Source organism: Sardina pilchardus, chromosome 21, assembly GCF_963854185.1.
Source record: "Sardina pilchardus chromosome 21, fSarPil1.1, whole genome shotgun sequence".
Lineage (NCBI taxonomy): Eukaryota > Metazoa > Chordata > Actinopteri > Clupeiformes > Clupeidae > Sardina > Sardina pilchardus.
Genome location: NC_085014.1, coordinates 855,020 through 880,069, shown reverse-complemented (window position 1 = coordinate 880,069; position 25,050 = coordinate 855,020). Strand labels below are relative to the sequence as shown.

Sequence of the window (25,050 nt, the reverse complement as noted above, 5' to 3'; positions counted from 1 at the left end):
AAGCTATAAGCAGCCAATTTAACATTTCCAACCAAGGAAAAGGTGAACGACAGATCAATGCCACGGTAACCTCCCTACAGTAGGCTATGGAATTTAGTTCATTTAGGCCTTCTGTTGTGTTTAATTCAATTTCCGAAAAAAGCTACACAGCCCATTGCCAAACTTTTACATCTTGAGAAAGTCCCATCTAGGTTACTATTCCGTTAGCTCACGCGTCATGTCTATCATTAATGTAGCCTAGTGCTCACCAAAATCATAGAAATGAACATTCTATGATCCCAGCAATATTTTCTTGAACATTCATTTTACTCAATGAAAACGGATATCCTTGAACTGTGCGTGACTACTTTCCTAAAACCGAATGAAGGTTAATATACTTCACGTATCTCTTAAAGTGACAGGCACTCAATTAGACCTACACAACAACCCTGTAATGTTATTAAAGACAAGTGTTATAGTTTAAAAATCAAGTATTCAAATTACTGAATATTTTTTAGCATGAGTAATTATGCAGATCCTAAAATATTTTAAACTATTAGCAAAATATATACATTTTATGAATTCAAAATATGCAATAGAAACAAGACAAGCCATTTTCTGTGTGTGGAGGGTTGAGCAGAGACTAGGATTGCCACTGCTGTGAGTGATCGGTATCCTGCTGATGGCAATAAGGGTTTGCCTATATTTGTAATGTAATAAACACTGTCACACTTTTTTTAACAATTATTTCAGCTTGCGTACACCTATCAGTGCTTTCTTAACATATTGTACACATTTTTTTAAATACTGCGATAATACCGAAAACCGTGATTTTGGTAACTATAACCGTGGGGTTACATTTTCATACTGTTACATCCCTATGTGTGTGTTGATGGGAGTTCATGGTAAAACTGTATGTGTGTGTTAATGGGAGTTCATGGTAAAACTAAGTGTGTGTGTGTGTGTGTTTTCCAGATAGTGGATAAGGCTTTGGAAGAGTCCAAGTACAGTTCTCTCTACGCTCAACTCTGTCTACGATTGGCTGAGGACGCTCCCAGCTTTGATGGCCCCTCCCCTGACAACCAGCCCCCCCAGAAGCAGAGTACCGTAAGTAGCGCACACACACACTTGCACACACTCACTCACACACACACTTGCACACACACACACACACACACTTGCACACTCACTCACACACTTGCTTCCCTCCCAGCACAGCACAGCTGATGCTCCAACACACACGGGGCATCACGAGCAATTCAGCCAATCAGGATTGAGAAACTATCTGTTTCAGAAATCCACAGCACTCATCACACACACCCTTCAAATCAGACGCAGGCGTGTACTTATCCGCACCACACACACACACACACCACTGTTTTCAGAGGTCCACTCAAGTCCTGCAGCATCACACACAGCCACACACCACACACGCACACCACCATCTTCAGAGATCACACAAGTCCTGCAGCATCACACACATCCACACAGCACACACCACCATCTACAGAGGCCAGAGATCACACAAGTTCATGCTGCTAAATGAAGTGATGTACTAAAACTGACCCTCTCTCCTCTCCTTCCTCTCTCCTCTCCTTCCTCTCTCTCTCCTTCCTCTCTCTCTCCTTCCTCTCTCTCTCTCTCCTTCCTCTCTCTCGCTCTCTTTTCTCTCCTCTCCTCTCCTCTCCTCTCCTCCTTCCTTCCTTTCTCTCTCTCCTCTCCTCTCCTCTCCTTCCTTTCTCTCGCTCTACAGACATTCAGGAGAGTGTTGATTGCTAAGCTTCAGGATGAGTTTGAAAACAGAGCCAAAAATGTTGAAGGTGAGCATTCTGATATTAAATGTTGCAGGTGAATGAAGTCTGATATTCTGATGTCTCTGACTGCATGATTGACATCTCTCTGACTGCATGATTGACATGCTGATGTCTCTGACTGCATGATTGACATGTGGCTCCTCCCCCTCTCCAGTGTACGACAAGCAGGACACTCCCCTCTCAGCGGAGGAGGAGGAGCAACGTGCTGTTGCTAAGATCAAGATGCTCGGCAACATCAAGTTTATCGGAGAGCTCGGCAAGCTCGACCTCATCCACGAATCTATCCTTCATAAGTGCATCAAAACAGTACGTATCCTTCATAGTACGCTCAGATCTATCCTTCATAAGTGCATCAAAACATTACGTTCAGATCTATCCTTCATAAGTGCATCAAAACAATAACACACACACACACGCACACACACCCCAGTAGGTGATCTATCCTTCATAAGTGCATCAAAACAATAACACACACACCCCCCCCCCAGTAGGTGATCTATCCTTCATAAGTGCATCAAAACAGTAACACACACACACCCCAGTAGGTGATCTACCCTTCATAGCCGCATCACAGCAGTGCGTTTAGCAGGCTTCACCCGTGGGGGGGTGAGAGGTGAGGCACATATGAGCAAAGTTGCCGTGTTGTGATGGAGCCATTGGTGCTGCCTGTGACCAATGTTTGTACCGTTTTCCTTTTGATATTGGGAAACACTTTTTTACAGTAGGTAACTTGTTGATAATCATAATGAAGTGTGTGTGTGTGTGTGTGTCTCAGCTTCTGGAGAAGAAGAAGAGGGTGCAGCTTAAGGACATGGGGGAGGACTTGGAGTGTCTGTGTCAGATCATGAGGACGGTGGGGCCGAGGCTTGACCACCAGAAGGCCAGGGTAAGTGTGTGTGTGTGTGTGTGTGTGGGCATAGTGTGGGGATCAGGGTTTTATGCTCTTAATTGTGTTAGTCTCTGATGGACCAGTGCTGACCTGTGTGTGTGTGTGTGTGGTGTTGTAGTCTCTGATGGACCAGTACTTTGGGCGAATGCGAAACCTGATGACCAATCAGGAGCTGCCGTCTCGGATCCGCTTCCTGCTCCAGGACACGCTTGAGCTGCGGGACAACAACTGGAAGCCACGCAAGGCCTTCACCGACAACGGGCCCAAGACCATCATCCAGATCCGCCAGGAAGCCATCAGGGTACGCACACACACACACACACACACACACACGCACGCACGCAAGGCCTTCACCGTCAACGGGCCCAAGACCATCATCCAGATCCGCCAGGAAGCCATCAGGGTACGCACACACACACACGTGTGTGTACACACACACACACACACACACACACACACGCGCTCCCTTTCCACGGGGGGTTAGTAGGGGCTAGTGCAGGCTCTTCACCCATCAATTGCAAACAAACAAGTTCTTTGCTAGTAGGACTTGTGCTGGAGTGTAGAACGGTCCTCTGAGCCATCGGGGCGGGTTGGGTGTCTAAATACCAATAGATGGAAGTAGAAATCACGTGATTTAAACAAACAAAACTAGAACCTGAGAGCCAATGTTTCCCTTTACTTTCTTCCTTCTGGCAATGATTGCTAACTGGCTATCTAGAGTAGCTTAAGTACAGCATGATGATCTAATGGCATATGCTTGATTCGGTAATAGCATTGATTGCTGGCTGTCTATCTAGAATAGCGTACAGCATGAACATTCATGTGACAAACATCATATTGACGCAAGCAAATCTAGGTCAAGCATTGGTGTCAGTTCTTTATTTATGCTGAGTTTATAGCATATGCTAGCTTGGGTAATGGCATTGATGTAACTCTATGCTTATTCTATGCTTAGCTAATAGCATATGCTAGCTTGGGTGATGGCATTGATGTAACTCTGCTTATTCTATGCTGAGTTTATAGCATATGCTAGCTTGGGTAATGGCATTGATGTAACTCTATGCTTATTCTATGCTTAGCTAATAGCATATGCTAGCTTGGGTGATGGCATTGATGTAACTCTGCTTATTCTATGCTGAGTTTATAGCATATGCTAGCTTGGGTAATGGCATTGATGTAACTCTATGCTTATTCTATGCTTAGCTAATAGCATATGCTAGCTTGGGTAATAGCGTTGATGTAACTCTATGCTTATTCTATGCACAACCAATTGCCCTTTTGGGACAATAAAGATGGAAAGTTGAAGTTGATGCTTAGCTAATGGCATATGCTAGCTTGGGAAGTAATGTTGAGCCCGCTAGCCGTCAGTGTTGTGCCGTAAACAATGTCGGCCTCCTTTGTGTTGTCGGCATGAGGGCTTCTGGGAAGGCGAGGGCACACTCAGTGATTACCGCTCGGCTCATTAGCATTAGAGTGGAGGATCTGAGTGACTAGCAGCACAACTGCATTTCCTATCAGACGCTTCTGGAGTAGAATATGCATCCTAACTAGTGCTAGTAGAATGTGCGTCCTAACTAGTGCTAGTAGAATGTAGCCTGGAAAACCAGCGCCAACTGCTGGACGGCAAAATGTTTTGCCTGCATTTGGGTCTGTCCTCGGACACGGTTTGAAAGACAACGGGTTGTGCTCATCAACAATGTTCCGTTGTATCCATTCATCGGAGCCAGACTAAATTAGACATCCAATCCATTTAGGCTGGTTTATCAGGCTAAGTAGACTGTGCATCCTGACTAGTGGAGTAGAATGTGCATCCTAACTAGTGGAGTAGAATGTGCATCCTAACTAGTGGAGTAGACTGTGCGTAATGGTGTTCATGTCGGATGTTCTCCTTCACTGGGGCTCCATGTGCATCAGCTGCTGTAGGTCATGCAGTGTTTCCTCTCCCCCCCCCCCACAGGATCTGGGCGTGTTCATTCCCCCCCCCAACCCTGGCGGCGGGCGCACGGACTTCTTTCCGGACAGTTCCTTCCTGGCGACGCTGGCGCGCGTGGGCATGCGTGGGGACGTGCTGGGCGGGCTGGCGGACATGTTCGGGCAGATGCCCGGCGGGGGCATCGGAACGGGCCCGGGGGTCATCCAGGAGGAGCACTACTCCCCCACGCTCGGCCGTCACCGCAGCAACGGCCTCTTCAACGGCCACGGGCCCTACAACCCCCCGACACACACGCTCGGGGCGTACATCAACCCCCCCGCACACACTCCACAGGAGAGGGGGGCCAAGCCCTTCACCAAGCCCAACCCCGTGCAGCGGGTGAGTGTTTACACATGCGTTGGTCAGTGTGTGTGTGTGTGTGTGTGTGTGTGTGTGTGTGTGTGTTTCCAGATGCGTTGCTCAGGGCATTGATGTTCATGTCTGTGCTCCTAATCTGTGTGTGTGTGTGTGTGTTAGATGCGTTGGTCAGGGCAGTGGAGTACATGTCTGTGGTCCTAATCTGTGTGTGTGTGTGTGTGTTCGATGCGTTGGTCAGGGCATTGGAGTACATGTCTGTGGTCCTAATCTGTGTGTGTGTGTGTGTTAGATGCGTTGGTCAGGGCAGTGGAGTACATGTCTGTGGTCCTAATCTGTGTGTGTGTGTGTTAGATGCATTGGTCAGGGCATTGATGTTCATGTCTGTGGTCCTAATCTGTGTGTGTGTGTGTTAGATGCGTTGGTCAGGGCATTGATGTTCATGTCTGTGGTCCTAATCTGTGTGTGTGTGTGTGTGTGTTAGATGTGTTGGTCAGGGCATTGGAGTACATGTCTGTGGTCCTAATCTGTGTGTGTGTGTGTGTGTGTGTGTTAGATGCGTTGGTCAGGGCATTGAGTACATGTCTGTGGTCCTAATCTGTGTGTGTGTGTTAGATGCGTTGGTCAGGGCATTGAGTACATGTCTGTGGTCCTAATCTGTGTGTGTGTGTGTGCAGGCGCAGAGTCCGTTGTTCCATAACCCGTCGCAGCAGAATGGGCTGTCAAAGGACCTGACCCCACGCTTCTCCAAGAAGGGCCCTCTCAGTGCTGAGGAGGTAGCTGTCAATCATCTCACTGTTGCTATGCTACGCCCTGTCACCCTGTCACCTACAGACGCTATGTTCACAGCAGCACGTCCTGATCTGTGTCGTCTCTCTCTTTCTCTCTCTGTGTGTGTGTGTGTGTGTAGGTGAGTCTGCGTCCGGCTCAGTCCTTCCTGCTCAATAAGAACCAGCCCAAGCTGCAGCCTCAGACTCCCAACATGATTCCCCCCAGTGCCCAGCCTCCACGCACACACACCCCGCCCCTGGGACAGGTGAGCACACACACACACACACACACACACACACACACACACACACACACACACACACACACACACGATTCCCCCCAGTGCCCAGCCTCCACGCACACACACCCCACCCCTGGGACAGGTGAGCGCACACACACACACACACACACACACACCCCGCCCCTGGGACAGGTGAACACACCACACACACACACACACACACACACACACACACACACACACACACACGATTCCCCCCAGTGCCCAGCCTCCACGCACACACACCCCGCCCCTGGGACAGGTGAACACACACACACACACACACACACGATTAAGGTACTGGATGCCCAAATTTCCTTTGGAATTATGGTGCTTTTAATCAATAAAGAACTAGATCAAATCTCATCTCTAATATTTAAACCCCTTTTATCTAGTATCTAACCTCTTCTGCCTCTTCTCTATCTAGGCTCTAACCCTGTATCTCTAGTCTCTCTTCTCTATCTAGTCTCCAACCCTGTATCTCTAGGCTCTAACCCTGTATCTCTAGGCTCTAACCCTGTATCTCTAGTCTCTCTTCTCTCTCTAGTCTCCAACCCTGTATCTCTAGGCTCTAACCCTGTATCTCTAGTCTCTCTTCTCTCTCTAGTCTCCAACCCTGTATCTCTAGTCTCCAACCCTGTATCTCTAGGCTCTAACCCTGTATCTCTAGTCTCCAACCCTGTATCTCTAGTCTCCAACCCTGTATCTCTAGGCTCTAACCCTGTATCTCTAGTCTCTAACTCTGTATCTCTAACCCTGTAGCTCTAACCCTGTATCTCTAGTCTCTAACTCTGTATCTCTAACTCTGTAGCTCTAACCCTGTAGCTCTAACCCTGTATCTCTAGTCTCTAACTCTGTATCTCTAGGCTCTAACTCCGTCTCTGTTCTCTATCTAGTGTGTAACCCTGTATGTGTGTGTTGTCTAACCGGGTGTGTGTTCTCTAACCCTGTATGTGTGTGTTGTGCTGCAGCCTCCTCAGCTGGGCTTGAAGAGCAGTCCCCCTCTGATCCACGAGAAGCCCCAGAAGAGCGTCAAGAAACCGCCGCCCTCCAAGGAGGAGCTCCTCAAGATGACGGTCAGCTCACACCCCTCTCCTCTCTGTGTGTGTGTGTGTGTGTGTGTGACTGTGCTGTTAGGACGTGAGCATCATGTTGGTCATTCTAAAAGTGTGTGTGTGACTGTGCTGTTAGGACGTGAGCATCATGTTGGTCATTCTAAAAGTGTGTGTGTGTGTGTGTGTGTGTGTCCCCAGGAGGCGCTGGTGCGTGCGTATCTGAACGGCGGGGAGCTGAGTGAGGCTGTGTGTGCGGTCAAGGAGATGCGTGCTCCACGCTCGTGTGTGTGGGAGCTGCTGGCCAAGATGATGCTGGTGTCTCTGGAAGGTTCCGACGCCGACCGCGAGAGCATCAGCACACTCATACACACACTCCACGCCGACGGACTGGTCACCGCAGAACAATTCATGCAGGTAAGACACAGACACACAGACACACACAGACACACACACAGACACACACACAGACACACACACAGACACACACACAGACACACACACAGACACACACACAGACAGACACACAGACAGACACACAGACAGACACACAGACAGACACACAGACAGACACACAGACAGACACACAGACAGACACACAGACAGACACACAGACAGACACACAGACAGACAGACACACAGACAGACAGACACACAGACAGACACACAGACAGACACACAGACAGACACACAGACAGACACACAGACAGACACACAGACAGACACACAGACAGACACACAGACAGACACACAGACAGACACACAGACAGACACACAGACAGACACACAGACAGACACACACACGCTGACTGCTGGAGTGTTCAGGGAATTGAAGAGCAGCTTGTGAACCTCGTCTGTTCTGCCCCCATGGATGGGACCGGAAAGCAGGCAGCCATAGTGCTGCTGTGGACACACACACACACACACACACACGCACTCCCACTCTAACCCGTCTCTATCTCTGTCTCTGTGTGTGCAGGCGTTCCTCAGTGTTCTAGAGCGCTCTGCGGAGTTGGAGGGTTCCGTTCCGCTGCTCAAGTCCTTCCTGGCCCAGTTTGCGGCGAGGGCTGTGATTGGTGGGCTGCTGGGCGTGTGTGAGTTGGCCACGCCCCTAGAGGGCGGAGCCCACTTCCCCCTCTTCCTGCTGTGCCTGCAGCAAGCCGCGCGCCTCAAGGACCAGGACTGGCTCACACACACCTTCCAGCAGAGCCGCGTCAACATGGTCGCCATGCTGCCCGGTACGTACACACACACACACACACACACACACACACACCACACACACACACACACACACACACACACACCTTCCAGCAGAGCCGCGTCAACATGGTCGCCATGCTGCCCGGTACGTACACACACACACACACACACACACACACACACACACACACACACACACACACACACACACACACACACCTTCCAGCAGAGCCGCGTCAACATGGTCGCCATGCTGCCCGGTACGTGCACACACACACACACACACACACACACACCACACACCTTCCAGCAGAGCCGCGTCAACATGGTCGCCATGCTGCCCGGTATGTGTGCACACACACACACACACACACACACACACACACACACACACACACACCACACACACACCTTCCAGCAGAGCCGCGTCAACATGGTCGCCATGCTGCCAGGTGTGCGCACACACACACACACACACACACACACACATATTTATATTTATATTTTCCTGCTTTTTTGTCCTTTGCCAATCACATCCCTGATATATAGTGTGTGTCTCTTTAGAGATAGACCAGTCTAAGGAGCGGCTGCTGGAGTGTAACTCTAACCCGTGTGTGTGTATATCTATATATCTATAGAGATAGACCAGTCTAAGGAGCGGCTGCTGGAGTGTAACTCTAACCCGTGTGTGTGTATATCTATATATCTATAGAGATAGACCAGTCTAAGGAGCGGCTGCTGGAGTGTAACTCTAACCCGTGTGTGTGTATATCTATATATCTATAGAGATCGACCAGTCTAAGGAGCGCATGCTGGAGCTGCTGGAGGGGAAGGGTCTGGAGTGTAACTCTAACCCGTGTGTGTGTGTGTGTGTGTGTGTGTGTGTGTGTGTGTCTCTATAGAGATCGACCAGTCTAAGGAGCGCATGCTGGAGCTGCTGGAGGGGAAGGGTTTGGGCTTCCTGTTCCCGCTGCTGCGTCTGGAGAAGGAGCTCCTGCGGCGGGTCAGAGAGGACCCCTCCGCCGCCCACGTCTACCGCTGGGTCAAGGACAACGTCACCCCCACCCTGCACACAGACAAGGGCTTCATCAACATCCTCATCACCAGGTACACACACACACACACACACACACACACACCCCGCACAACACACACACACACACACACACACACCGCACAACACAACGTCACGCCCACCCTGCACACAGACAAGGGCTTCATCAACATCCTCATCACCAGGTACACACACACACACATCCTGCACAACACAACGTCACCCCCACCCTGCACACAGACAAGGGCTTCATCAACATCCTCATCACCAGGTACACACACACACACACACACACATCCTGCACAACACAACGTCACGCCCACCCTGCACACGGACAAGGGCTTCATCAACATCCTCATCACCAGGTACACACACACACACATCCTGCACAACACAACGTCACCCCCACCCTGCACACAGACAAGGGCTTCATCAACATCCTCATCACCAGGTACACACACACACACACACACACATCCTGCACAACACAACGTCACCCCCACCCTGCACACAGACAAGGGCTTCATCAACATCCTCATCACCAGGTACACACACACACACACACACAACACAACGTCACCCCCACCCTGCACACAGACAAGGGCTTCATCAACATCCTCATCACCAGGTACACACACACACACACACACACACACACCCCGCACAACACACAACACACAACACATCGTCACCCCCACCCTGCACACGGACAAGGGCTTCATCAACATCCTCATCACCAGGTACACACACACACACACACACACACACACACACACACACACACACACACACACACACACACCCCGCACAACACACAACACAACGTCACCCCCACCCTGCACACGGACAAGGGCTTCATCAACATCCTCATCACCAGGTACACACACACACACACACACACACACACACACCCCGCACAACACACAACACAACGTCACCCCCACACTGCACACGGACAAGGGCTTCATCAACATCCTCATCACCAGGTACACACACACACACACACACACACACACACACACACACACACACACACCCCGCACAACACGTCGTCACCCCCACCCTGTACACAGACAAGGGCTTCATCAACATCCTCATCACCAGGTACACACACACACACACACACACACACATCGTCACCCCCACCCTGCACACGGACAAGGGCTTCATCAACATCCTCATCACCAGGTACACACACACACACACACACACACACACACACCCCGCACAACACACAACACACACACACACCCCGCACAACACGTCGTCACCCCCACCCTGCACACAGACAAGGGCTTCATCAACATCCTCATCACCAGGTACACACACACACACACACACACACACACGTCACGCCCACCCTGCACACAGACAAGGGCTTCATCAACATCCTCATCACCAGGTACACACACACACACACACACACACACCGCACAACACAACGTCACCCCCACCCTGCACACAGACAACGTTCTGTTGGTCATGAACGTTCTGTTGGTCATAAACATTAGCCTGCTGTTATTTATTATGGAACCTGGAGAGGATCATAAGCTGATCCTGCAGTTCACCTGCTTCTTTTGGGAGGGGGCTACTGATGGCGTGTGTGTTGTGATGGCAGCACTCATTTTAGAAGTGGCGCTGCTGAATACATTGTAGGGGAAACACTGTCCCCAGCCGTGTGTGTGTGTGTGTGTGTGTGTGTGTGCCCAGCCTGCTGCAGTACGTGTGTGTTAATTTGAGTTGTGTGTGTGTGTCCCCAGCCTGCTGCAGTACGTGTGTGTTAATTTGAGTTGTGTGTGTGTCCCCAGCCTGCTGCAGTACGTGTGTGTTAATTTGAGTTGTGTGTGTGTGTCCCCAGCCTGCTGCAGTACGTGTGTGTGTGTGTGTGTGTGAATTTGAGTTGTGTGTGTGTGTGTTAATTGGAGTTGTTGTGTGTCCCCAGCCTGCTGCAGTACGTGTGTGAGGAGCTGGGTGGGGGCGAGGTGGCGGTGGAGTGGGACGACGGGGCTCTGGCGCCCTCTAGGGAGCAGGTGGAGCAGGAGAAGCAGCTGCTGCTCTCCTTCAAGCCCGTCATGCAGAAGTTCCTCCACGAGCACACCGACCTGCAGGTCTCCGCCCTGCACGCCCTACAGGTGCACTGCCACAGCCTCGGCTTCCCCAAAGGTAAGGGGTGCGCGCACACACACACACACACACACACACACTGCACGCTCTACAGGTGCACTGCCACAGCCTCGGCTTCCCCAAAGGTAAGGAGTACACACACACACACACACACACACACCCTGCACGCCCTACAGGTGCACTGCCACAGCCTCGGCTTCCCCAAAGGTAAGGAGTACACACACACACACACACACACACACACCCTGCACGCCCTACAGGTGCACTGCCACAGCCTCGGCTTCCCCAAAGGTAAGGAGCGCACACACACACACACACACACACACACACACACACACACACACACACACACACACACACCCTGCACGCGCTGCAGGTGCACTGCCACAGCCTGGGCTTCCCCAAAGGTAAGAGACACACACACACACACACACACACACACACACCCTGCACGCGCTGCAGGTGCACTGCCACAGCCTGGGCTTCCCCAAAGGTAAGAGACACACACACACACACACACACACACACACACACACACCCTGCACGCGCTACAGGTGCACTGCCACAGCCTGGGCTTCCCCGAAGGTAAGGGGTGCACACACACACACACGCACACGCACACACACACACACACACACTGCACGCTCTACAGGTGCACTGCCACAGCCTGGGCTTCCCCAAAGGTAAGGTGTGCACACACACACACACACACACACACACACTCTGACTCACTTCTACACGGTGCGTGTGTCCTACAGCATCTGGTTTAATGTGTGTGTGTGTGTGTGTGTGTGTGCAGGTATGCTGCTGCGGTACTTTGTGAACCTGTATGACATGGAGATCATTGAGGAGGAGGCCTTCCTGGCCTGGAAGGAGGATCTGGCGCAGGAGTTCCCCGGGAAGGGCAAGGCCCTCTTCCAGGTGAGCGCTCCGTCTCTCTCACAGTGTGTGTGTGTGTGTGTGTGTGTGTGTGTGCTAAAACAATTAGCTGAATGATGTGGTGAATGGTGTGCTGTGTGTGTGTGTCTCCTAACACACTTTGCTGAATGATTCGGTGAACTGTGCTCTTGCTCCATGTCACATGTTCCCGTGTGTGTGTGTGTGTGTCTCTTGCTCCATGTCACATGTTCCCATCTGATTGTGTAACCTGTGTGTTCCAGGTGAACCAATGGCTGACATGGCTGGAGACCGCTGAGGAAGAGGAGTCTGAAGATGATGAAGAGTAACCAGAGAACGCTCCCACACACACACATGCTCACACACTCCTGATGTCCTGAGGCCAAGCTGATTTGATCCCCATCCTTCGTCAGTCTCCTGCTGTGCCTCATGGCTGTGTGTGTGTGTGTGGTGTGTGTGAACACGTGGAGTGTTGCAGACTCTCTGGCGTGTATTGGGATTTTAATTGCTCCACCACTTACAAGAGGATGATATTGATAATGATTTTAACAGAGGAATTAAACATGAGTGTGTGTGCGTGTGTGTGTAGGAGCGGTGGTGTTTTTGTTTTCCTTTTTTTACGTTTGCCTGGGGCTCTGTCCCTCAGTGTTTTTTAAGAGATGGTTCTGAATCCTGATGTCGTTGCCACGCCTACACAGGGGTGGCGTCAGCAGGCCTATTTATAATCGACCAATCATGAACCAGGGGGAGGCCACACTGCCCCTGCAGCGCTTCTAGAATGGCCTGGGGTGGTTCTAGACTCCTGGAGCAGTTCTGGAGTGACCTGGGGTGGTTCTAGACTCCTGGAGCAGTTCTAGAGTGATCTGGGGTGGTTCTAGACTCCTGGAGCAGTTCTAGAGTGATCTGGGGGCAGTTTTGTGTGGCTGTGTTCCGATCATGCGTGTACTTGCCTGTTACTGTATGTTCCTGTTCCCAGTCTTCCCCCTGTGTGTGTGAATGAGTGTGTGTGTGTGTGTGTGTGTGTCCGTCCTGTACCACTGCTGCTTATCTTTCAATAAACCTCAATAATTTCACATCTGTGTCCTGCCTGCTGTGTGAGAAGCTGAGAACTTGAGAAACCTCATGAAGTGTAACATTTAGCCCAGTTCGGAGTGCAGAAACATGAAGTGTAACATTTAGCCCAGTTCTGAGTGCAGAAATATCATGAAGTGTAACATTTAGCCCAGTTGTGATGGAGTGCAGAAACATCATGAAGTGTAACATTTAGCCCAGTTTTGAGTGCAGAAACCTCATGAAGTGTAACATTTAGCCCAGTTGTGATGGAGTGCAGAAACCTCATGAAGTGTAACATTTAGCCCAGTTTTGAGTGCAGAAACCTCATGAAGTGTAACATTTAGCCCAGTTGTGATGGAGTGCAGAAACCTCATGAAGTGTAACATTTAGCCCAGTTGTGATGGAGTGCAGAAACCTCATGAAGTGTAACATTTAGCCCAGTTGTGAGGGAGGAGTGGGGAGCTGTTCAACTCCAGGGCTCTTCTAATCCTACAGTCGTCTCTTAGCCAGGAATAGAGAGTTCCACACTCTGACTCTGATTAGACATTTACACCGAACACTGAAGACACTGAAGCTTGTATCACTCTGAATTGCTTCGACACACTATGTTGGTGCCTGTATCAAATTAGCATGAGCATGTGACTGACGTTCAAAACTTCAAACGTCACTGAAGCATACATTTCCTGGATTTGAAAGTTTGATACCACAGAAGCAACATTGCTGTATTCTATTCAGTATTTGCTCTAATTTAACAAAGCGTGTTGCGTTTCTCAATTTACTCAACAACCACTTTTCAAACTTTCGAAGGCAGATGTCATTTCTTTTGTTGCATAATAAAAGGTCTTTGTCATTTCTTTTGTTGCATAATAAAAAGTCTTTGGTGCGTGGCGCTCAGGGATTGAACCCACATCACCGGATTTATAGTCATTATTTCTTCTGCTCTACCGGAGGCCTACCAAAACAAGTATTTATTTTCTAACATCCTGTTTGGATTTAAAACAGACTACCCAAATAATGCCTTTTGGTTCTGAGTCGGCTACGGCAGATTATTGGACAAGGCCTAAATTGAAAGGAAATTGATATTGCCACAAAGCAGTAGAAGGCTGCATGTCTTTTAAACTAACTGAACACACATCCATTCAAATGCTGAACACACTGGGCTATATTAAAAAAACTCTAGTTCTGATTAATTTATTTCATTCTCAGTCACCTCATGCCATGTCATTCTGTCTCTCCTAAGTTCATGTTGTAAGCCTCGTTCGGCTGGGTCATAGATAGATAGATAGATAGATACTTTATTGATCCGCAAGGGGCTGGCTCATAGATACATAGATACTTTATTGATCCGCAAGGGGCTGGCTCATAGATACATAGATACTTTATTGATCCGCAAGGGGCTGGCTCATAGATACATAGATACTTTATTGATCCCCAAGGGGCTGACTCATAGATAGATAGATACTTTATTGATCCGCAAGGGGCTGGCTCATAGATACATAGATACTTTATTGATCCGCAAGGGGCTGACTCATAGATACATAGATACTTTATTGATCCGCAAGGGGCTGGCTCATAGATACATAGATGCTTTATTGATCCCCAAGGGGCTGGCTCATAGATAGATAGATACTTTATTTATGGCTCATAGTTCATAGCTGCTGTCATTTCTGCTGACTGCCAGATGTCACTGTGATGTCTTTGATGGAAGAAGTTTTTGAAGCCCCTGCTCCTGCTCCTGCAGCTAGAGGACATGGCAGCACAAATAAAAATATAATAAAATATAATCATTTGATCATAAGGAGGGCTGGAGATTAACTGTTTTCATTTTCATTTATCATACTAGTGCACTATTTCATAGGTGCACCCACAAGTTTTCACAGCAATACATATTAGGCATTGTCTCTATTTTATACAGCCTATGTGTTGTCTTAAACTATGCATTTTGAAAATAAACACATTTACCATAATGTTATGCACAGTGTCCCGCTGTTGGCTACAACCAATCATGTGTGAGTTTAGAAATAGAGCTGTTCACCGGGCCAATTAGATTTCGGGATACATTTATGCAGGATGCTCCCCACTAGGCTGGATTGAAGAGCAGATGGCGTGTGGACGGCGAGGGTCATGCTTGGATCCAAGTTATTAAACTCGTTATTGGAGGGTTAGCTTAACATTTTACAGATTTAGCATAACTACTGTCAGGGCTGCGGGACCAAATGTTAACATTTCCGAAAGGTATTCTCTAGAGAATGTTATCTGAAGTTTTTTTGAACATGAACGGTAAGTGTGCTAGCAAGCTAATCTCTTTCCTGTTGCTTTTCCTTCATTGCGCAGTAGAGTGCTTAGTGTTAAGATGATAAATGCAAGAAAACTGTCGTGTTTCGAACTTATTTCATCAGAAGGAGTGAAAACGAACTCAGACCAAGTTATCAAAGCCACGAAGAACAGCGTGCACGTGATAGGCACATGTGCTCACCATGCGCTCAGCATGCGCTACCATTTGGGTAATTGGATGGCTGAACTTCACCCTGCTTTTTACGCCCAGCGAATTCTGAATTCGTGAGTACCCATATAATGTTTTACAACTTTATTTTGAAGCCCAAGGGGTTTTCCCCCTTTCCTCTTACTCTTGCGTGGATAAACTGTCCTATTCTTTTTAAAAACAATTGAATTTCATTGCCATCTACAAAATGCCGTTTGATGTGGGTCAGAAAAAGGGCACATTTTGGCTGAATCATGATAGGGAGGGAGATTACGCCTAGGGACGCGTTAAACGTTTCTTCATTTAAAACAATGTTCGACGTTTGAATATCAACCTATAATCCTAATTATGCGATAGGTCAGTTTTTAAGATATTTATTATAGGTATATGTTTGGTGTCGGAACAAATACAGTAACACGGTTTCAGTGACGCGTCGGCTGTTCGAAATAAGCAGGTGCCAGCGGTAAAAAAAATATTTGTAACCATATTTGAATCATACAAATGGAAATGTATCGTTTCATCATATTACCACCTAAAGACTTACATTAAAGTAACTATTATCTAAAGGCTTATATCAAGGTAACTAGTCTAATATCTAAAATATCATTGGCTGTAAATCGCGAGGAGATGCGGCGCGTGCTCTTTGCCACAACTGTGTAGGCTGCGCGAGTGGAGTTGAACAGCAAATCTTATTCTGGTCTCAAGCTACAGTATTTTAAGATCTTTTACAGCAAATATTTTAGACTTTTATTCACACTGTCGACGTAGTGTGTGGGTTGGTATTTGTTATGTGCCTGCTGCGTCGCGTTTTATGAATTCATACCAATATCGTCTTTGATCCGCTGCAGCTGGCTAATTCATGTGTAGTCGATGTCTACAGTCTTACTATGTCACCTGATGTTGTCCTCAAATCTTACGACATTCGTTATCCATGGGGTCAATTTGACCCCAGCTAAATAAACTCTCAAAAAAAAGATTATTATTCATATTTTTACCCAGTCTTTTGTGGTAGCTACTTAACAAGAATGTAATAACCACCATCAAAAGCCTTACAAAACAATCCTGTTCATGAACCCTGGCTGGCAATAGCCCCGTTTATACTATGGGCCATTGGCCCAGGAACTTAAGCCCAGGAACTTAAGCCCAGGGCACAAGCACCAGGGCTAGAGTTCTCGGTGCGTTTATACTGGGGTGGCTCTGGGGTGGGCCATGTAGCCAACTGTCAAACTTGGATCCATAGAAACCAAAGATTCTAGAACCGAGCTCTGTTATAGAATCTTTGCTTTCTATGGATCCAGATAAACCCTTTTACTGTCTATGGATAAACCTTGCATCCCATTTGCATTACAAAGAACTTTCCTTCTCTTCAATAATAAAATTGTCATGCTAAATGTTGATCCCACTACAAGCGTGACACCATGCACCCACCATTTTTACAGTAGGCTACAGACAACGGACAGTGACCCGGACAGAGTAACAGTCATACAGTGTTGTTTTGGGTATAATCTGGGTATAATAGTCTACAAGTATGCTATTTACAAATTGTTTTACAACGGAAGTAATGTTTCAACCTTTTTTTTCCATAGCTTTTCAAACGTTTAACCTGGCCTGTGCATTGTTATGGGGATGGGGTGTGGGCTTACAAAAAAAAAAAAATCCTGTTTCAAAACTGCAGCCTTCTTCAAGTTTGCAAACTCCCCACCTCAAACTCTTATGCTTAGGCATATTGTCTGTGCCATCTAAATGTGGCACTATTTGAGCCCATGGTGAAGTTTTTGTTTCACTGAATATGGGAAATTACAATAAAACTGTCCTTATTAAAGTATGCAAAAGAATACCACACGCACATCCAAAAAGCGATAAAAACTGGGTGCTAGACAGACAAGCATAAGTTAGGAAAGAGAACAAGAAGTCCTAAAAGTGCAATGACTGCAATGTGGAAACAGTGAAAGATATAGTCCTGGCCTGTTGGGTTCTTCCTCACAACCTCTGTGAGGTGTTTGACCCCGAGTGGACTGTGTCAGAGCCACAGTCATATGCCAGCTATGCTGGATGACGTGCTGGCAGGAGCTGCTTTAATTCAACACACAAAACACAATAACAACAATAACTCCCCCATTCACTAATTATTTCATTTTAATTAATTGAAAGAAAAACGTCTTCTAAATTTACTGTAATTCATATTTTCTTTTAAACACTGACCAGCTGTATCAGTACCGACACTTGAGCTGAATTTTCCTCTTTTCTCAGGTTGAGTTCACTTTCCCTCCCCTTATCTTGCCCTGCCGTCTCTCTCACATCGCGGGTTGCCTGCCTCACGATAAAATGCAATCAACTCCTATGTTTAAAAGATGATAGTAGTAGGCCCATAGCAGATGATACCATATTTGAATAGCCCTGTGTATAGGCTATTCATAGATCATTACACACGGTGTGTAACAAACATTCTCGAAAAACTGCATAAAATGCCTATGCCAGGTGGCTAATTCTGAAGAAAAATACATTGCTAACAGTAGGGGGAGGGGATAATCATCAAGTTCAAAATTTCAACACACCCATTTGGGACTTGATTAACACTATCAATACAAGAACTTTGACACCAAAAGTAACTCTTTATCTTGAAAATGACCCTCCACCCCATGAAAATGAAAATAAGAACCCAAAAAGTGGCATTTTCTGCACATTCCGCCTGGTATGTATGAGCTATTCTTACAGTTTGCTTATATAATGTTAAATAAATGCTTTCAAACCCATTTGATATTTACTGTAATAAACACTATCAAAAGAAGAACTGTTACACCTCAAAGTGACTCTATCTTGAAAATAATCCCCCATTCCTCTTTAAAATTGAAAAAAGAACACAAAAAGAGCATTTTTGGGGGGCTGTTCCACCCTTTGTATGCATTCACTATTCTTACAGTCACTATTCAATACTAAAAGACTCATTAGGAAACCCATTAGGAAATTAGCTTTTTATTTCAAATACAAAACAGTTCATTAATTTGTATTCAGTGACATTGGCCTGGAAAGAACTTGAACTTGTTGGTCTTAAGTAGCACTTCATATTTTTCTTAGTCTTTCAAGACTTTCTTGGAATTTGGCATAGGCTACTCCAGTGTGGTTCGGTCACTCCTCTTGCCTAAGTAGGCCATGAGAGCATTTTATTTTATTTTTAATGATCAAAGGGTGGGAAAAGGAGGAAATACCCATGTCCGATTTAGTTTTTTGGGTGGGGTGGGGGGTTTATTTCATGATAGGTACCAACTTCCAATACAAAATATCTCCCAAATGACCCAATGCACCATCCCTGAAGTGGGCGTAATCATTTTCCAATTTTTTAATTTTTAGGCCATTTATCCCCCCCCCCTACTAACAGATATATTGGGGTAAACAACAAACAGCGCCAACTTACTTAATCAAGACAGGACTAAAAGTAGGACAGGCTGCTAATACCACGGAGGAAATAAATGACACATGACTTAAACATCATGATTGGTTTATTATAGGCCTACATAAATACGAGCAAAATCCAGTAGCCTATACAAACTACACTTCAAACAACGATTGCATGCAGATTTAAAACTTGTACACGCTCACTCAGAACAGATTCGTGATTTGCAGACAAGTTACAGACGAAGACAGATCAGATTTTGATTTCGTGTGTGTGCGATTAGAGTGGGAGAGAGAGGCATTATGTTACAGCGACCGGAGCGATGTGAAATTGAATGTAGCGATACTGTAAAGATCGCGAAATAAATCCTCGGATCCAAAACTATTGTGCAAATTATTAACCTGCTGCTGTTGTAAATGAGAGAGGGAGTTAACCTGCCAATTCAAGTACCTCGTCCTCGGCCCTGGAGCAGAAGCTAGCTAGTTCTACAGGCAGCGGGCACGGGCAGCTAGTAAATAGAACGGTAGCCGTAGTAACCAGTTCGACGTGACGTGTAAGCACCGGGGCTTAGATCGTGGCCCTGACCGTTGAGGTGGGCTTGTTGTCAGGGCAATAGTTCCAGGTTAAGCCCCGTTTCAGCCCAGCCCCGTCTAGTATAAACTCCTACCTGGGCTGGGCTTAAGTTCCAGCACCGGGTTCAGCCCATAGTATAAACGGGGCTAATATTGCCCATCCAGTGTCAGCAGCCCAAAGGCTGACTTTTTGGACTTTTTCAGTCCTGGCAAAATAACTTATATGTAATACTTGTATATGTAATAATGATAATAACTACATGTTCTGATACTTTTACAATAATAATATCCATAATGTGTCAATAATTCATTTACCTCATGTTTCACAAAAATGGGGTCAAATTGACCCCCAGAACACCAATGTAACAATTATTTGTACAGGACATTGGAAACATGTTTTTGTGCAAATTTCATGCTTACTCTGTTGTACCCTTCAAATGAGGAAAAGTCATGAAACATGAAGCAAAACAAAAAAGTGAACCATATATTTTATGATGTTTAAGCCCAAGGACAACATGAGGGTTAACTTAAAATATTGGCAGTCTTGATCCGCTTGTCTATTAGTCATTTCCATTACATATTAGATTCAAATTGTACTCCATGAGCTTCAACTCGTCTCTGCCCACTAGATGGCGCTGTGCAGCTCTGTAATGGGGAGCTGGTAGGTGAGCAGGTGAGACTAGCCTGGCTATCACCTGACATCACAGTTTTTCTCGCTTATTTACAAACATTCTCTGAAAGACTCCTCATACTCTCAGAACTCTACACACAAATCCAAAAACAAACACACAATGGCCAAAACCCTCAATTCTCCTGCAAAATGAAACTTTACTTTCAAAACAATGTAGTTCCGCCTCAAAATGTTTTTTTGCTCTCAAAAGTCACACAAACCAGCATATGACCAGACATTTATATGAACCAGTTGAACACTGATGTGCTCAGTGTAAAACAATGAATGCGATGAATTGAAAACACTTTTTCTCCATTCATCATAATGACTGGGGCCTTTTATTGCTCAGTGTTACACTACAAACAGTAGATAAGCTGAGTTGATACGCTTACCCTATTAATATTTTGAAATATCTCAGGGCTGTGATTCTTCCGTTTTTAACCGGAATTCTGTTTTTTTAGGCCTGAAAATGAGACCCACGCAATTCGTATAGATCCGCAGAGTTTTATTGGGAGGGGGGGTCAATTGTTTATTTCGGTAGCCTAACACAGACCATTACTATGTAGGCCGCTGACAATGACGACGGGTTTGGTCAAAGATTGTCAGTCACTCTCTGGTTTGATGGTTCTTTCGTTCATATCACTCCGCAAGCCTTGTCCATTCTCTAGGCTAGTGGATTTCGTTGAAAGTGAAAGCAGACGGGTTGATGCATGCTTGATGCAAGTTCAATGTGTGTGGTGAACTAGTTGTTTCTTAGCAGAAGCCATGAAATGGTCAAGTCAAATTCAAATTATTTAATTGAAAAGACATAATTTGTGAAGTTGTTGTCTTTTTATTTTAGTTTGACGCGTCAGGATTTTCCGATAATGACAGCAATCTTGTGATGCTGATACTGACTTTTCATTTCTGTGTGTGTGAACTAGTCTAGGCTACTGTGCTTGAAGTTAGCTGTGGCAGAGCCTACTCGTTTTCATCGTTGTAACCGCAAAGCCTGTCTACCTTAGGTCCACTAAATTCTTTAGTTAACATCTTGTCATTTTGCATTTGTCCAGCCGTTCACCTCTGTGCGCCCCACGTAATTCAATCCATGAGAAAGCGTATGATGATAGAACAGATGAAACACTTTGTCATGCTTGGTAAACATTAGTCTTGCACATATTATTGTGCTGAAGTTTTTAGTGGAAATGGCCTACTGTAGCATTGTGCTGATAGATGGAAAAAAGTTGTCTATTCAAAGGCACAGTCTGAATTTGTATCCTAGCTCTCCATTTAGTGTGTGCACTTGAAAAACTAGTGATGTAGCCTATCACAGTAGGGCCTACCATTTATTTTAGGAGGAGAGATGTAGGACATGTTACTTTGGAAGGAGAGGGAGTGGTGCCATTTGATTTTTTTTTTAACTTAAATATCAACAACTTCAAGCAACCTCTTCAATCAGCATCAATATCAATAGGCCTATGGTTCACTATATCAGTGTTTCTCAACCTTTTTTCAGTCGCGGCACCCTTTACATGATTGAAAAATCTCAAGGCACCCCAAACTTTTAAAAAAAAATTCATAGGCGCATGCACGCACGCACGCACGCACACACACACACACACACACACACACACACACACACACACACACACACACACACACACACACACACACACACACACACACACACACACACACACACACACACACAGGAGTGTGACTTACACTCAGTGAGAGACTTGGGCCTGCAAGAATGAATACAGCTGCTCTATTCTCGCAGGAATGGATGACAGACACACACGTAGCTCCTGGTCCACAGCTCTAGGACGCTCTCTGTACTTGAATCCGAACGTGAGGTAGCATAATTGTCATCATACTGACGTTTCTCAAGCCGTTTTCAGACAGACGTGTATTTTCCCAATGTTCACGCCACAGACTTTTTACGGTGTTTTTTTTTTTTTTTTGTGCTGTCTGAATTCTTATGTCCGTATATCTGCTACCGGAACTTTTCCTGCTGCTGACCGAGTCATTAGGCCGAGTCATATGATGGAGGGAAGTAGCCTATTACGTGTATAAAGCGCCCTAATGCCACTTAACAGTTTTGCATCTTTCTAACACGCTGCTGGTAATGCAGCAAGGTTATAGCCTCCTCCATACTCCCGGTGTAAAAACTACAGTACACTCTTCCGCATGCACAGCAAACCAAAGCCCTTGCTGACGGTCTCTACCTCCTTCACTGAATAACCACACGTTGAAGAGAGGATGATGTTGAGGGCACAGGTTCAGATTTTATTTTTTAAAACCTGTCCATGTTGCTAATTAACCGCTACACAATAACGCTATGACTTGACAACTCATCAGATATCGCACGCTGTAAACAAAAGTAATCAATTTATAGACGTCATACAGGCTACGGATTGCAGCTTCAGGGTTAGAAAAAATTAGAAAAAATATCTATTTTCTCTGATGTGTGGCCGCAATTTACTTATCTGCGTGATAAAGCTAGAGGAAAGATTCCGAAATTATGCTTTTTAATTTTTAATTTTTTTTTAAAAATGTGATTAGCCTAGCGTCAGACACGTTTCTGCGGCACCCCTGAGGAGGCCCCGGTTGAGAAACACTGCACTGTATTGTAAGGGGGCAGGCTATAGTATATAGTATAGCTATAGTATGTTACCAAGTAGGACTATACTAAATAATGTAGTCAAAATTATAACTTTATGTTGGTTTGAGTTAAAACATGTTATGAACTGAGAAAATCCATGGTTCTACATCTTATTGGCAAAATGATCATGATAGCCTACAGTATTTCAGCCTTATCTGGTTTAGTCTTGAGTAGGCCTAGGCTATTTTGCTCCATTATAAATTAGTTTTCTTTAGGCCTTACAGACTATATTGTAATATGTTATAATGTTTGAAATACTGTATCTCAGTTTATCAATAGTTGTCATAAAAGTCATAATTAGTCATCATTTAAGGGCTTATTTTTTCAAAGTTTTCCCCCGGGGGGCCATGCCCCCGGACCCCCCCAAGTAAACGCATTCGGTTTGGGGTTCGTAGTTTGTCACTTTGTCAGTCTGAGATTTTTTTTTTTTTGCTGATGCTGGTGGCGCGTGCCAGTGATTATGCCTCGGCGTGTCAGCAGTGGCACCCGTGCCATAGGTTGCCTACCCCTGGTATAACTATATACACTACAGCAGCAGTTCACCCTGACTCGGCTCGCGTACCCCCACCATCCACACATAGAATGGGGGGCTGGGTTTATTTCCCACACTCCTGATATCTTATTGTTTTCCATTATTTTTCTTGTCATGCTGTTATTTTCTAGGACCATATTCATGATTTCAGTTTCCTGTACAGGAGACAGAAGCCCTTGTGTTGGTCATCTTTCAGCTGCCAAAGAAATAGTTAAATGCTGTAAATACATTGTAGGAATACAAAGTAGGAATAATTTTCCCAAATACTTGAAACATGCTTGACAGTTTTTCTCGATTGTTAACACACATTTTCTGAAAACATGCCTCATACTCTCAGAACTCTACACACATATCCAAAACAACACACACAATGGGCAAAACCCTGCAATTCTCCTGCAAAATGACACTTTACCTTCAAAACAATGTAATTACTCCTCAAGATGCTCTTTTGTTCTCAAGAGACAAATACAAACCATCATATATCAAGACATTTATAAGGACCAGTTGAACAGTGATGTGCTCAGTGTAAAACACTGCAATGAATTGAAAACACTTCTTCTCCATTCATCATAATGTCTTGGCCGTTTTTTTGTTCAGTGTTACCCTACAAACAGTAGAGCTGATACAGTAAGTTGATATGCTTACCCTATCAATATTTTATCTCATTGTTTTCTATTATTTTTCTTTGTATTTGCCTTAATGTTATGCCGTTTTCTTCTAGGACAATGCTCATGATTTCAGTTTCCTGTTCAGGAGACAGAAGCCCTTGTGTTGGTAATCCTTCAGCTGCCAAACAAATAGTACAATACTGTAAACTGTGTAGGAATACAAAGTAGGAATACTTTCCCCAAATACTTGAAACATACTTTATTTTTACAGTCCTACAGAACAGCCCACAGGCAATACTTCACTACTGTGCTCATTGAGCTTGTACTGTACTGTATTGATATGCAGCACTGCAATGTTCTAGTGGCTCGGATCTCATCGGAGATTACGGTCCTTGGCCTCCTCGTCCTCCTCTTACTCTCACTCTTCTGGCTCTGCCTCTGCCTGTACTACTACTGTAATACTAAAGCCCTGATTGATAATTGTAAAACTGTGTGACAGGTGTTTGCCCATGTGATGAGTCAGTGTGCATGGTAGGGCAGTTAGCTTTAGAATTTGAATGGCAGCGTGCTCCTTGAGAGAACAAGACATTTTCTTCATGAAAATTGTGTCAAATGCAGAGAATTGTGTGTAGTGTTTTGAAAACAGTGTGTTTTAGAACGGCAATTTGAGGGTAAAGCAGAAATTGTGCTTATAGTTCAGCAGAATCGGTTCAGGAGGTTGGTGCATGAGCTACATATTATTGGAATT

General features: G+C 45.9%; 1 protein-coding gene across 3 annotated transcripts; it reads left to right on the top strand.

Moving 5' to 3' along the window:
• Positions 1-1,738: 1,738 nt before the first annotated feature.
• Positions 1,739-13,423, top strand: eif4g2a (eukaryotic translation initiation factor 4, gamma 2a). Of its 3 annotated transcripts, none has more exons than XM_062523944.1 (15): positions 1,739-1,799; positions 1,948-2,099; positions 2,569-2,679; positions 2,801-2,983; positions 4,640-4,993; positions 5,647-5,745; positions 5,880-6,005; positions 6,992-7,096; positions 7,274-7,489; positions 8,052-8,310; positions 9,178-9,382; positions 11,272-11,461; positions 12,106-12,136; positions 12,253-12,374; positions 12,614-13,423. In XM_062523944.1, the coding sequence occupies exons 2-15, from the start codon at positions 2,016-2,018 to the stop codon at positions 12,677-12,679; spliced, it is 2,151 nt and encodes a 716-aa protein (XP_062379928.1). In that variant the 5' UTR covers positions 1,739-1,799; positions 1,948-2,015; the 3' UTR covers positions 12,680-13,423. The 3 variants fall into 3 exon arrangements, with proteins under 3 accessions (XP_062379928.1, XP_062379927.1, XP_062379929.1); XM_062523943.1 differs by lacking the exon at positions 12,106-12,136 and adding an exon at positions 11,916-11,946; XM_062523945.1 differs by lacking the exons at positions 11,272-11,461; positions 12,106-12,136; positions 12,253-12,374; positions 12,614-13,423 and adding an exon at positions 11,040-11,173.
• The last annotated feature ends 11,627 nt before the right edge of the window (positions 13,424-25,050 follow it).

Coding starts and splice junctions, on each gene's coding strand:
- eif4g2a (XM_062523944.1), top strand. CDS start 2,016: ATGCTCGGCAACATCAAGTTTATCGGAGAGCTCGGCAAGCTCGACCTC. Junction 7,097..7,273: donor AGGAGCTCCTCAAGATGACG/GTCAGCTCACAC, acceptor GTGTGTCCCCAG/GAGGCGCTGGTGCGTGCGTA. Junction 12,375..12,613: donor AGGGCAAGGCCCTCTTCCAG/GTGAGCGCTCCG, acceptor TGTGTGTTCCAG/GTGAACCAATGGCTGACATG.